This window comes from Nerophis ophidion, linkage group LG04 (assembly GCF_033978795.1).
Source record: "Nerophis ophidion isolate RoL-2023_Sa linkage group LG04, RoL_Noph_v1.0, whole genome shotgun sequence".
Taxonomy (NCBI): domain Eukaryota; kingdom Metazoa; phylum Chordata; class Actinopteri; order Syngnathiformes; family Syngnathidae; genus Nerophis; species Nerophis ophidion.
The window spans coordinates 33711174-33725769 of NC_084614.1; the positions used below are offsets into that span (position 1 = coordinate 33711174).

The 14596-nt window shown below is 41.3% G+C and overlaps 1 protein-coding gene across 1 annotated transcript in view; it reads left to right on the forward strand.

The window, feature by feature from the left end:
- The window catches only part of LOC133551304 (potassium channel subfamily K member 4), a 32128-nt gene extending 19059 nt beyond the window's left edge, over positions 1 to 13069 (forward strand). Inside the window, exons 2-6 of the mRNA XM_061897882.1 lie at positions 5765 to 5879; positions 5969 to 6129; positions 6217 to 6403; positions 11737 to 11879; positions 11949 to 13069. Coding sequence (XP_061753866.1) covers positions 5765 to 5879; positions 5969 to 6129; positions 6217 to 6403; positions 11737 to 11879; positions 11949 to 12512 — 1170 coding nt within the window. The 3' untranslated portion in view covers positions 12513 to 13069. The remainder of the gene's footprint in view (positions 1 to 5764; positions 5880 to 5968; positions 6130 to 6216; positions 6404 to 11736; positions 11880 to 11948) is intronic.
- The last annotated feature ends 1527 nt before the right edge of the window (positions 13070 to 14596 follow it).

Sequence of the window (14596 nt, forward strand, 5' to 3'; positions counted from 1 at the left end):
TTCCGGTAACACGCCAAATATCGCCGTGATGCTATCTGACCATCACAGAATTGATTTTATTCCGTTAATTGTTTTTATTTTTTTTTCCATTTTAAAGCTGAGGAATTACACATGCAAAACAAACATAACTAATACTTTAAAAACTATACGTGAATGTACATAATCCAAGACTTAGATTTTAAACATTTAGACATTGTTTTGGATAGCATCCAATTCAGTAATGTATGTCTAATACAGGGGTGTCAAACTCATTTTGGATCGGGGGCCACAAGGCAAAAAATCTACTCCCAAGTGTACTGGACTGGTAAAATCCCGGCACGGTAACTTAAACATAAAGACAACTTCACATTGTTTTTTTTGTTTAAAAATAGAACAAGCAGAATTTGAAATTGTACAAATCATAATGTTGTTGGGTTTTTTTTTACACTTACACGTTGCGGTTAATAGTATTCTATCTTTATTTGTCGTTATTTATATTTTCTGAATAAATTATGTGATAATGTTCATCAGTCAACTCATTGGTGTTAATTTTCAATCTATCAATATAAAAAAATATATCAAAATCAAATTACAGTGTGTTATTTATGTAGTTTAAATATTTTTTCTCAACTGAGTTACAAACATTGTGTGGTTTATTTTTTACATATGCAGCATCATCTCATCTCAAATATACAAAGAATTGCTATTGCGACATCCAGTGGACACATTTAGAAAAGCTTTTTCCTTAATAAAAAAATTGCTGGTTAATTTTTATACTTAGCAAACTCATCCCGCAAGCCGGATAAAACCTGTTTGCGGATAACATATGTAATGCAAATCCTTCAAGTAAAAATCAGTATTTACGTTCAAATTCTACATTTGAAGGCGATCATGCATTTTGTAAACTTCCTCTGTTTGTTAGTATTTTACAACGTCCCTCAAACCTTGCAAAGTGGTTGTTGAGGTCATTGAGTAAGCTGATGCTCTTGTCACAGGGGACGGGGGAGTAGTTTTATAGTCCGTGGTGACATGTATGCCCTGCCACATTCGTCTGGGTTTCTTTGGATTCTCGAAGAAGTCTTGCACTTTCTGACTGTGAGCACACTTTGCAACCCTAATGGCACAGTTCAAATTGGCTCTGGTTTTTTTAAGTGCTACTATGTCGCCAGATTTAAAAGGGTTGTTCCGAGCCTTCAGCCTTGCACGTACCTCACTGTTCATCTAGGGCAGGGGTGTCAAACTCAAATACAGAGTGGGCCAACATTTTAAACGGAACAATGCCGCGGACCGAGGTTGAACAAATTAACCTTTTAATAGGGACCCAAACAAATTTTGCATTAAATATTGAAAAAGCAAGGCTTATATAACTTTATAGTGACATGCAAAATCCAGTTTCAAATAATAATAATAATAATAATAATTTTAAAAATATCAATGGCATATCAAATCAAATTTAAATAAAAATGTTATGCCTTTTTTTCTATTTGCAATTTTCTGAGGTAAATATCAAATGTTTTCCACAGGCTAATAATAAATTTGAAACTAAAATAACAATGATGAATGAACCAAACATTCAAGCCTTGAAGTAGCAAGAGAAAATGCATGAATAAAACATTAGTTATTGGTCAGTTTGCTGGAAGTTTCCCGGAAGAGTTAGTGCTGCAAGGGTTTCTGGGTATTTGTTCTGTTGTGTTACAGTGCGGATGGTCTCCCAAAATGTGTTTGTCATTCTTGTTTGGTGTGGGTTTACAGTGTGGTGCATATTTGTAACAGTGCTAAAGTTGTTTATACGGCCACCCTCAGTTTGACCTGTATGGCTGTTGGCCCTATTATGCCTTGCATTCACTTGTGCGTGTGTGTGTGTCTTAAAGCCACAAATATTATGTGACACGCTGTTAGTATGGAGGAAAAGCGGACGTGATGACTGGTTGTAGAGAACGCTAAAGGCAGTGCCTTAAATGCACGCCCCCAATATTGTCCAGGTGGAAATTGGTAAAAATTCGGGAAAATGGTTGCCCCGGGAGATTTTCGGAAGGGGCACTGAACTTCGGGAGTCTACCGGGAAAATTAGGAGGGTTGGCAAGAATGAATATTAGCGGTGAATGCGGTGTTACAGCAGCACCGATGCTGTATAACACCGGCGTGCCAGCTCTAATGCTAAATTGATATTGCCTCAAGGGCCAAACTAAATTACACGGCGGGCCAGAGTTTGACACCCATGATTTAGGGTTTCTCCTTAGCCCGGATGTTCTTGATCACACTAACATCCTCCATGCACTTCTGAATGTATGCAGACCGACTGTGCATACTAACATGTGTGATGATTGTCTGTAGCGGCTGCCTTGAACATATCCCAGTCCGTGCATTCCAAGCAGTCTTGTAATGCTTCCATTGCTCCCTGTGGCCAGGTCCTCGCCTGCTCTACTGTAGCTTGTTTCCTGATCAGCATGGGTTTATGTGCAGGAATTAACATCACAGAGAGACGGTCTCAGGAGCTGAGAGGGGGGCGGGTTCCAGCTTTGAATGCCTATTTGATATTGTAGACCATGTCCAGCGTGCTTCCTCCCCTGGTTGCAAAATCCACATATTGATGGAAATGGGGGAAACACAGTTTTCATGTTTGCTTGATTGAAGTCCCTACCACGATGAAAACTCCCTCTGGATGTTTAGATTGCAGTTCACTGACTGAGCAGTATAAAGCGCTCAGGGCTTCTTTAGTGTTTGCACTGAGAGGAATGCACACTGCTGTGAAGATCATAGCACTGAATTCCCGGGGTGAATAAAATGGCCTGCATTTTATAGTCAGTAGTTCTACATCGGGAGAGCAGTGACATGAGACCGTCTCCTCATTCTTGCACCAGTTGTTGTTGGTGTATATGCAAACGCCGCCGCCTCAGGATTTACCTGTGAGGGTGCTGCTCCTGTCAGACCGAAACAGTGTTAGCCCCTCGATGCTAACTGCCTCGTCTGGAACGAATGGTTTCAGCCATGTTTCTGTGAGAAATATGGCTCAGCAGTCCCTCATCTCCCGTCTTGCATTTGAATCCAGCTTCAAGTAGTCCAGTTTGTTCTCCTGGGAGCGGACATTTGTGTCACGATCCGCTATGCGGATCGTTTATTGTTTTGTCATTTATATGTCTTTTTTCATGTTTAGTTCTGGACTCGGCCGATTCCTTGCGTTTGAGCACTTCCTCTATTGTTTTAATCACCATGCCAACGTAATGTGCTCCTCCTCACGGGCTCCTGTCACACACCTGTTTCTGATTATTATTTGTGTATTTAAGCCCACCTGATTCCTCAGTTCGTCCTCGGCTCATTGTTTGCTGAACCCAACAATTCACGTCAAGTATTCTGTTCTATGTCTTTCCATGTGCTAAGTTCCGCCTTAGCTTCGCGTGCGGTCGGCACGTTATATTTTTGAACTTTGTCTCATGCTAAGCTTAGCATTAGCTTACCGTGCGTAGGCACGCGCTTTATTTTTCCTTTTGTACCAGTGTTCTTTATATATTAAAATCAAGTCTTACCTGCAATCCTGCCTGTCTGGTCGTGTGTGCATCCACGAAGTGGCAACTCCGCGCAGCAAGTGCGCCGCAATGCGTGACAATTTGAAAGCAGGATGGAAGGAAGCGGTGTTCTGTGAGGATTAGCTTTTAGCTTTGTTGTTAGCATCGCTCGGCATCCCCGTTTCTGCTTCCGGTCACACCGCTCACGTCTCCTCCATTGAGGCTCTGCTGCTTCACAGGCCGCTGGGTGAACTTCTAACGTTTTTTCTTATTCACTCATCTTTTTGTACTTTCTTCAATGTTACTTTTTTTTTTACTTAGTCACACACCTTTATCTACATTCTTAAATGCTATCCGTAATCTATTTTTATTTCATAAAGTAGTAATTAGAATCTTTGTTAATAATAAGAACCCTTCTGGCGCAGCAGAGTGGCCGTGCACAACCCGAGGGTCCCTGGTTCAATCCCCACCTACTACCAACCTCGTCACGTCCGTTGTGTCCTGAGCAAGACACTTCACTCTTGCTCCTGATGGGTGCTGGTTAGCGCCTTGCATGGCAGCTCCCTCCATCAGTGTGTGAATGGGTAAATGTGGAAGTAGTGTCAAAGCGCTTTGAGTATCTTGAAGGTAGAAAAGCGCTATACAAGTACAACCCATTTATTTATTTATTTATTTTCATTCATAAAGTAGTTATTTGTTGCAATACAATTTGACGGTTTACATTTGAACACTGTATGCCATGAAAATAATTATCATAAAATTTAAAATGTTAAAATATCAGCTCCAGTGATACTAAGCAGAACTTTACAAAGGCATAATTGCATTGTGCATTGCAAAATTCAAATAACTACTTTATGAATGAAAGAAGGGTTATGATTATGCACAAAAAATCTAATTAATACTTTATGAAATAGAAATAGGTTAGGTTTAGCATTTAAGAATATGCATAAAGGTATGTGACTAAGTAAAAAAGGAAGTTAGTATTCAAGAATGTGCATAAAGATGAGTAAATATGAAACACAGTTAGGGTTAAGTGTTTATGATTTTCATTATTTTAGTACAAAATTTAAATAGATTGGAAAGAAAAACAATATGCAGGTTTAAGATTTTTTTTTCCAAAAGTTGGAAAAATCTTTGTGAAGTAAAAACTAAATTTCAATGGACTTTACAAAAAAAGTTTGTCGACCAGTCAATATGCACATGTTATCATTACTCATGAATAGCGATTTTGCATGTATTGAGATGGACTTTTATGGTATTGCATGCATACTGATGGAGGGTCGGCTCTCTGTATCGGCAGAAATTTTGTTACTAAGGTTTTGCTTCGGCACAATGTCATATGTGACCATGTGCAAAGTCATGAGTCCTATTGGGGGAAAATAACCAATACTAACCCAAAGGGAATTTAACCCTTAACCCAAATCTATTGAAAGACAAATTTTAAACAGACAGAACTAATCCATACATTAGGCACACTAGGTTATAAGTAAGGCGCACTGTCGATTTTTTTAGAATATTAAAGAATTTTAAGTGCGCCTAATGGTCGTAAAAATACGGTATTGATTTAATGAACCAGCGTTGCAAGAGAAGAGAGACTGGCACATAAACCCTTCTGATTGGAAATCAGGGACACGTGAATCTCTTAATTGCCAACAAGGAATAAGTGAGTAGAAAAGGCTTTCAGAAACAGTAGTGAGATCACAAAAACACAAAAATAGGAAGAATAACCAAAAAGTCCAAAACAAACGCCCATACAATGATATGTGGCGGATGGACTAGTTTGTTGGCCACAAGGTAAAATGTTTATCAAAAAAATCAACTCATACAAAAGGGGCATACAAGAACTGGGGTACCACTGTACACTCTTCAGCAATTATAACAGCAATTTTATCATATGCTTCTTTGAAAGTCCTTTTTTTTTGCACAGAAATGGTTCTGAATACATCAAAGTCTAATATGCATGTACGTATGTCAATGACGCTTTAGAAAAACCTTTTCAACACTTTGCACCATGAAAGTAGAGTCAGCAGAAGTGTTTCTATCAATCACACACATTCAAAACAAACACACACACACACGCACGCATACACTCACACACACTGTAATGAGAAACCTCTTGTTCATTATACGTTAATGATTGCACCGCAACGTATTATTTTCAGCTGAAGCAAATAATTAGATCAGAAAATGTCTTTGTTCCTGGCCATTTACTCAGAATGAGACATAAATCTGTGTTGTTTTTAGCTTCTCTGTGTGACTTGTACAAAATGTCTCCATGCCAGGAGGTGGCAGAGGCCATTGGTGCAGGTGTGGACCCTAACAGCAACGCCACATATGTCAGTCAGTGGAATCTAGCCAGTGCCTTTTTTTTCTCCGGAACTATCATCACAACCATCGGTGAGTGCATCACTACAACTTCTAAACACACCCTGCACGGCAACACATTCACTTTTATTCTGGTTGGTGATTTGATTATGCATATGCAGGTTTCGGAAACATCTCCCCCAAGACAGAAGGCGGCCAGTTGTTCTGTATTTTCTACGCCTTGGTTGGAATTCCATTGTTTGGCATCCTGCTTGCTGGAGTTGGAGATCATCTAGGGACCGGGTTGAGGAAAACGGTTGCCAAAATAGAGACTCTCTTCCTGGTTAGAGTCCTTAATAGAACTATACTATCACTGTGGGTTGGCTTTGTTTGACACACTATTCCACTATGGTATCCTCTCTATTGACAGAAATGGCGTGTTAGTCCCACCATTGTGCGTGTGATCTCTGCCGTCTTGTCCATCCTGCTTGGGTGCCTGCTGTTTGTTGCAGCGCCGATCCTGATTTTCCAAAAGGTTGAAGGCTGGACCATGCTGGAGTCTGCGTACTTTGTAGTTATCACCCTGACAACAGTGGGGTTTGGTGACTATGTTGCAGGTAAAAACACAAGCCTAACAGCTCACTTTGGGTACCTCACTGTTTGATTATGATTGAGGGGCTAAGGTTTGATTATGAATCGATTATTGATACATCTTTGTCACGCAGCTCAAAGAGGTGTGTTACATCTACCAATCTGATACAAGATGACTGTGTTGTTGAACTGTGTGAATAATGTTCTCTCCTGAATTATTAATTCTGGGGGCAAATTTAACGCCTTTTGCTGCGATGAAGTGGTTACTTTTCCGGGGTGTACCCCGTCTTCCGCCCGATTGTAGCTGAGATAGGCACCAGCACCCCCCGCCACCCCAAAGGGAATAAGCGGTAGAAAATGGATGGATGGATGAACATGCCTTTTTTTTTAAAAAAACAAAAAAACTAACTTTTAGATAAGACATTTGGTGTAAGAAACATTACGATAGAATGTACTACAAACAACTACAGTAGTTTGACAAAACAATGTAATAATAATGCAGTAAATGTACAGCTTTAACCTTGGAGAGTGAAATTCTGTGGCATCCTCTTCTAGCTGCTTATCGAGCAAACACAATATGAGCAGCTTTTCCATATTTTCATGAATAAATGTTTGTTGTTTATATATATTATTTTGAACATTCTTGTTTGACCTTCTGCCTCAGTATGGTGGAGAGTAGTGATACGCTTAAATTGCTTTGCTAAAATGGCAGCGCGTTCTGTCATGTTTTTGATGATTTAATTTTTTTATTTAATGAAAATAACCAACTTCTTCTCAGCTTTGTCCTTCACACTTAGTCTTTCTTCACATGGTTGGAAAAAAAAGATCTCAATCTCTAGCTATAAACTAATGCTAGCGATTATTAACAAATGTTTTGGTCAGATCTTACGGGGTTCACTGTGACATTCGTTACGCCAACTCATGGCAGAGAAGCAACATTTTTGCAACTGAAATGTTTGCTTGCAACTTAAAGCATAACAGTTAGCTGAGAGACATCTCAAAACAGTTAAGGCACTCTTAAGTTGAGGTAGCATTGTATTTTAATTTGATTATTCATAGGTTTGTTTGTTGTTTTGTACCAAAAATATATATTTTAAACTATTTGTTTCCCATGTATTTGTATTGGCCGTGGTCATATAGTGGTAAGCATTCTTTGTGGTTCGATTCCGGGTCATGGTACCAATTGTTGACAATTACTGGAGTTCTTTCGGTTGAACAGTCAAGGTTCAGGTCATCTATCAATCAACTAATTAAACAAAGTTAATATTCTGCCTCGAAATTTAAAGGTATACCATGATTTACTTAAAACACGCATCGAAATAAAGTCAGGTTAAGGGTGAATTAGGCTTTCTAGGAACGAAGTGGGCCAATCTGCACCAAAAATTCCAGAACCATATTTTTGTCCCGGCCGCCTCTGCTGCCTACTGTGACAAAAGTATATTATTTTATTGACATGCATTTATTTTGAAAGCCTGAGGGACAAGCAATAGAAAATGGATGGATAGATGGATTTGACAGGTTACATGTGCTACACTGAGGATCTTTTTTCATGAAATTTTACTGGAAAATACAGGAACAGGACAGATATAAAACTGTAATCAAAGCATGTGACATGATCCCATATGACAGTTTTACATTTGTTCACTATTTTCATGTGTTTCGTACAATTTCCTGCCCTGGTGCTCCCTATTTTACCTGTACTTCCTGTTGGATTCCTTTTTTGCTGCACCTTTACTTATTTTTTTAGCCAGCACATCTGTTTTCCATTAGTTAATCTAACCTTTTTAGTTTCACCTGTTGCTCCTTGCCGGTACTCGATCATTGTACTTTGTGCCTCAGAAAGTGTTTGTTTCCTGTGCCCTTCCATGCTGCACGAGATTTGTTTTGCACTACTTGTGTTTTCCCTAATTAAACTTACTTCTTGCCTTCACATCACCTCTGTTGCTCTGCATCCTGAAGTCCAAACCAGAGACTGTAACAGCATTTTGATTTTAGCTGCAAGTCTGTTTTAGCTATTAGTTTGCTCGTTGTGAGCAATTGTGTTGACTTGATTAGTGTGAAACTGTGCTGGTAAAACCTCAACAAGTCAGCCATAAACATACATCCATCCATCTTCTTCCGCTAATCCAAGGTCGGATCGCGGTGGCAGCAGTCCAAGCAGAGAAGCCCAGACTTCCCAGCCACCTTATCCAGCTCATCCCAGGGTGATCCTGAGGTGTTCCGAGGCCAGCCGGGAGACGTAGTCTCCCCAATGTGTCCTGGGTCTTCCCAGTGGCCTACTACCGGTCGGACGTGCCCTAAACACCTTCCCAGGTAGGCGTCCGGGGGGCATCCTGGCCAGATGCCCGAAACACCTCATCTGGCTCCTCTCAATTTGGAGGAGCAGCGGCTTTATTTTGACCTCCTGCCGAATAACAGAGCTTCTCATCCTATCTCTAAGGGAGAGCCCCTCCATCCGACAGAGGCAACTAATTTCGGCCGCCTGTACCCATGATTTTGTCCTTTTAGTCATAACCCAAAGTTAATGATAATAAACACAGATCGACCTTCCAGCTCAGCTCCTTCTTTACAGCAACGGATCGATACAGGGTCCGCAATACCGCAGACCCCACACCGATCCATCTGTCGATCTCATAATCCACTTCCCTCACTCGTGAACAACACTGCAAGGTATTTCAACTCCTCCACTTGTGGCAGGATCTCCTCCCTAACCCAGAGATGGCACTCCACTCTTTTCTGGTTGAGAACCATGGACTCAGACTTGGAGGTGCTGATTCTCATTCAAGTCGCTTCACACGCAGCAGCGAACCGATCTAATGAGAGCTGACGATCCTGGCCAAATGACGCCATCAAAACCACAAAAAGCAGAGACCTAATTCTACAGCCACCAAATTGAATCCCCTCAATGCCCTGATTGCGCCAAGAAATTCTGTACATAAAAGTTATGAACAAAATTGGTTAAAAAGGGCAGCTGTGGGGCAGTCCAAACTTCACTGAAAATGTGTCCAACTTACTGCCGGCAACGCGGACCAAACTCTGACACTGATCATACAGGGAGCGGACCGCCACAATCAGACGGTCGGATACCCATACTCTCTGAAGACTCCCCACAGGACTTCCCAAGAGACACAGTCAAATGCCTACTCCAAGTCCACAAAGCACATGTATACTGGTTGGGGTCCCATGCACTAGTCGCTAAGACCCTGCCGAGAGGCAGTTCCACGACCAGGACAAAACCCACAGTTCTACTCCTGAATCAAATATTTGACAATCCGGCACAGCCTTCTCTCCAGTACAGCTGAATATACCTTACCGGGATGGCTGAGGAGTGTGATCCCATGATAATTGGAACACACCTTCCGGTTCCCCTTCTTAAATAGAGAAACCACCACTCCCAATGTCCACTCAATGTTGCATATTCTTATCAAGTAAAACAGCCCCATGGTATCCATAGCCTTAAGGACCACCGAGGGGCTTTTAACTACCTCGGCAACCTCAGTCCCAGAAATAGAAGAGCCCGCCACAGATTCCCCAGGCACTGCTTTTTCATAGGAAGACATGTAGGAGGGATCGATGAGGTCTTTGAAGTATTCCTTCCATCGATCCACAACATACTGAGTCGAGGTCAGCAACACACCAGCACCGCTATACACAGTGTTAACAGTACACTGCTTACCCCTCCTGAGGTGACGGATGGTGGTCCAGAATCACTTCAAAGCCATTTTCCATGGCTTCCCCGAACTCCTCCTATGTCTAAGTTTTTGCCTCTGCGACTACCAAAGCTGCGCGCCATTTGGCCTGCCCGTACATGTTCTCTGCCTCTGGGGTCCCATGAGCCAAAAGGAGTCAATAGGACTCTTTCTTCAGCTTGACGGCTAAATGGGTTCCGGAATTACCGCCCAGATAGGCATCAACAACCTGGACGCCACAGCTCTGATTGGCCACCTTGACAGTGAGGTACGGAACATGGTCCACTAGGACTGAATGTCCAGCGCCTCGCTCGTGAAATGTTCAAAGTTCTTCCAGAGGTGTGAATTGAAACTTTCTCTGATGGGAGACTCTGCTAGATGTTCCCAACAGACCGTCACATTGTGTATGGGCCTGCCAGCTCTGTCCGGCATCCTCCCCCACCATCGGAGCCAACTCACCACCAGAGGGTGATCGGTAGAAAGCTCCGCCCCTCTCTTCACCAGAGTGTCCAAAACAAGAGACCGCAAATCCAATGACACAACCACAAAATTGATCTTTGACTGCGGTCCAGGGTATCCTGGTGCCAAGTGCACATATGGACACCTTTATGTTTGAACATGCTGTTTGTTATGGACAATCTGTGACGAGCACAAAAGTCCAATAAAAAAACACCACTCGGGTTCAGATCCGGGCGGCCATTCCTCCAAACTACGCCTCTCCAGGTTTGACTGTTGTTGCCAATGTGAGCGTTGAAGTCACCCAGCAGAACAAGGGAATCATCTGAGGGAGCGCACTCCAGTACTCCCTCAAGGGAATCCAAAAATAGCGGGTACTCTGAGTTACTGTACGGTGCGTAAACGCAAACAATAGTTAGGACCTGTTCCCCCACCTTAAGGCGGTGGGAAGCTATCCTCTCGTCCACCGGGTTAAACTCTAATGTGCAGGTTCTGAGCCACGGGGCAACAATAATTGCCACCCCAGCCCATCGCCTCTGGCTGCTTGCAACGCCAGAGTGGAAAAGAGTCCAGCCCCTCTCAGGAGGACTGGTTCTAGAGCCCTTGCTGTGCGTCGAAGTGAGTCTGACAATAACCAGCCGGTAATCTGTAGCCGAGGATCGAACCGCCAAGGGCCCTACCTTTGGCCACCGCCCAGCTCACACAGCCCCCAGCCTCTATGCCCCCTCTCATGAGAGGTGAGCCCATTGAAGGAGGCACCAATGTTGCCTCTTCGGGCAACATTGGTGCCACATATCCATGCCTGGCTCCAGAGGGGGTCCCGGTGATCCGTGTCCTGGTGAGGGAAATCTGAATCCTCGTTGTTATTTTTTACATGAAGGTCTTTGAGTTGCTTTTTTTCTGGTCCCTCACATAGGACCTGTTTGTCTTGGGAGACACTACCAGGGAGCAAAGAAGCCCCGTGACAACATAGTTACTAGGATCATTGGGATACGCAAGCTCCTCTACCATGATAAGGTGGCAGCTAAGAGAGGAGGAGCCATAAACATTCAAGGATTAATTTTGCTTTCACTTGTTTTAAATTTCCCAGTAAATATTTTTTTTTTTGGTATGAAAGAAGTTTTTATTTTATCTGCTGTATTGGTGTCTCCTGTCCTAAATTTTGATTCACAGCACATTTATGGAACTGTTGACGTAAACTCATACTCTTAAAGGGGATTCGGGACTGGAGGGCAGTGACCATTGGTACAAACCTCTGGTATGGTTTTGGATCTTGCTCGGTCTTGCCTACTTTGCATCCGTCCTGTCAATGATTGGGAATTGGCTTCGAGTTCTATCCAAGAAGACAAGAGCTGAGGTACTTTTTTCCCCTTTCTTGTCATTTATCTGTATCCCATCATTGCTGAGTTTGCGTTCTTTGTGCTAGATGGAGGAGCTACGAGCTCATGCCACCGACTGGGGTCAGAACATCCAGAATATCGATTTTCGCATCGCAGGAAAAATTGATGATCCCTTTAGACGGCGTCGGCGAAGGCGGCGCCATGGTGCTCGTAGCCACGGCCATGGTGGCTCCGCTCCTGGAGCTCCTGACGGGGAAGGAGACCAAAATGAAAGTGAAACCTATTCGGAATCGTACACTTCTTACACGTCCGAGTCCGAGTCTGGATCAGAGTCAGAAGAACCCACGCAAACAGAGCAGGTCCCTGAAGTGAAGAAGGATCCCCACTTTTCTCAACCTCTGGACTATTTTGGGGAGAACCTGGCATTCATTGATGAGTCATCAGATGGTCAGAGTGGTAAAATACACACAGATCCTCAAATTAGTCCAAAACACACCCGTTCACTCAAGAGGAAACACAATAGGAAGCCAGTCCTGCAAAGAAGCCCCAAAAGTAACAGAATCAAACGGTCCAGTCTCAGCAAACAGGAGCACAACGGAACAGCAAAACCGGTTCAGAATGTACTGGCGCTGCCAAAGCCTCAGGTCTGATGCAGCGTTAGCACAGGAAATGAATCAGCAAAAAAAAAATAGACAGGAATGATTAATATAGCAAGCTATTTGTGAAAAATGTATATTTACAGGCACATGGAATGGAAATGTGGCACAAGTGTGGGCCTTATGAGGTTTGCAGATAATGTTCTTGTTTTAGCACGTATGCCTTAATCTTGTGACTGATGACTGTTATGTCTCAGTTGCACCTGCGTTTGTCTGAGGCATTGCTGCTCTCTGCTGGGCTAAGAGAGAATATTCACATTTGATCATTTTTATTTATTAGATTAGATTAGATATTTATGCACTGTATTCAATTATCATGAAGTCCTCCAAGATCATGCAGAAACAATTTTTTCAAAAATCAAGAAGGACAAACCAAAAAGTCATACCACAGCTAATTTGGTGGTGCTGACCTGAGAGAATTGCCTGCAAACAAATCTTTGTTGTACTTTTATGGGGTGTTTAACAAAATTTTTTATGAAAATATTTGCATTTTGATTGCCTTATGAAGTAATATCAACAGACCTCATACATAATAAAGACAGGAAATGAAAGCAGTGTGTTGTTCGAATCAAGTCCATTTTATAACAGAAGTTATTTAACAACCGAAGTTATCTCAAGGTGTACAACCTTCAACATAGGCAGTTGTTATACAGCCCCACAAAGAATGTAAATTAATGAATGAGTTCACATGAAATTTTACTGCAAATGTATTCCTAGCCCCCTCCTTCTCCGACACAGATAAGAATATAGTGGCAAATCACTGTCCCCCCTGTGGGTCGCAGCTACAGTGCCTTAGTTCCACTCCATAAATTTGTTAGAGTCTGACCCAAAAAAAGAGGAAGTAAAAATGTTATTATATTTTATGAGGGTCTTAAACCTTGACCTTCAGTCTGCGTACGATCATTTTCTAAAGTTTCAGTCATTTTTGTCGCTTCATTTAAAAGTAATTTTCTTTCCAAAATTTGCTTTAAATTGGAGGCAAGCTCTCTGAACTTCTGAACTCAATCAAAAATTGTGCTTTCTGATGTTGAACTTTGTCCAAAAATGTGCTTGAACTACAGGATAGGATAGATTTTATTTTTCCCACAATTGGGAGATTCTGTGGCTTGCTGTTTAGATTATACAAACAGTAACGAATGTAAAATGTAATAATAAACAAAGAAACACTAAAAATGAGTAACACATAATAAACACAACTATACACATTAAAGGTGAGAATCTTTGGGCACCTCACGGTTCACTTTTAATTCTTGGGTGACAAATTTATTCAGAATCAATTTTCGATTAAACATGATCCTTGTAATATATTATTTGGCATATGAATTCTAATAAAACCTTATCGAAACAGGCTACAGGTTATTAGGTTGGCCTAATAAACGTAATTTTAAAAACTTTTTATTTAAATTGTATTTACAATAAACACAAAATGTTAATCAATTTATCCATCCATCAATCCATCCATCTATTTTCTACCGCTCCAACCCAATCCCTGCAGCTTCACAGTACTACATAGACATTTACAAAGTAATTGAGAAGCCATATACCGGTACAAACAATGCTAACTTTGTACCAAAAGTTATCAAAAGAAACGGTATCAATATTAATTGTAATAATATCAAAAGTACTATTCTTGTATAATGGTATTCTTATAAAAATACAATCCAAAAAAAAAATCAAATTTAATCGAATCTCGAAAATTATGTATCGATTTAAAATCGGAATTAAATAATCAAATTGATTTTTCTGAGCACTCTTTATGCACACATACACATTTTGTACACTAAACAGTTGCACTATGTATAAATAATAAATAGAAACAGTGTATTATTTGATAGAGAAAAAGGCTTCCTCACAAAATGTATTTTTCTTGGTTGACCAAAACATGTTGGGGGTCACCCTGAATAAAGCATGCATCAAATAAATTTCCAGTTTGATTTAGAAAAAGTCTAAAAATGGTTTCACATACATTAAAAAAAAGTGAACAAACATTGTAACGGGTTTGCTTAGGTGCCCCCAATTTTGGAAGCCTGAATAGAAAGCCGCTTCTCACACAGATAAATATGAAGGTGCAATGGTGA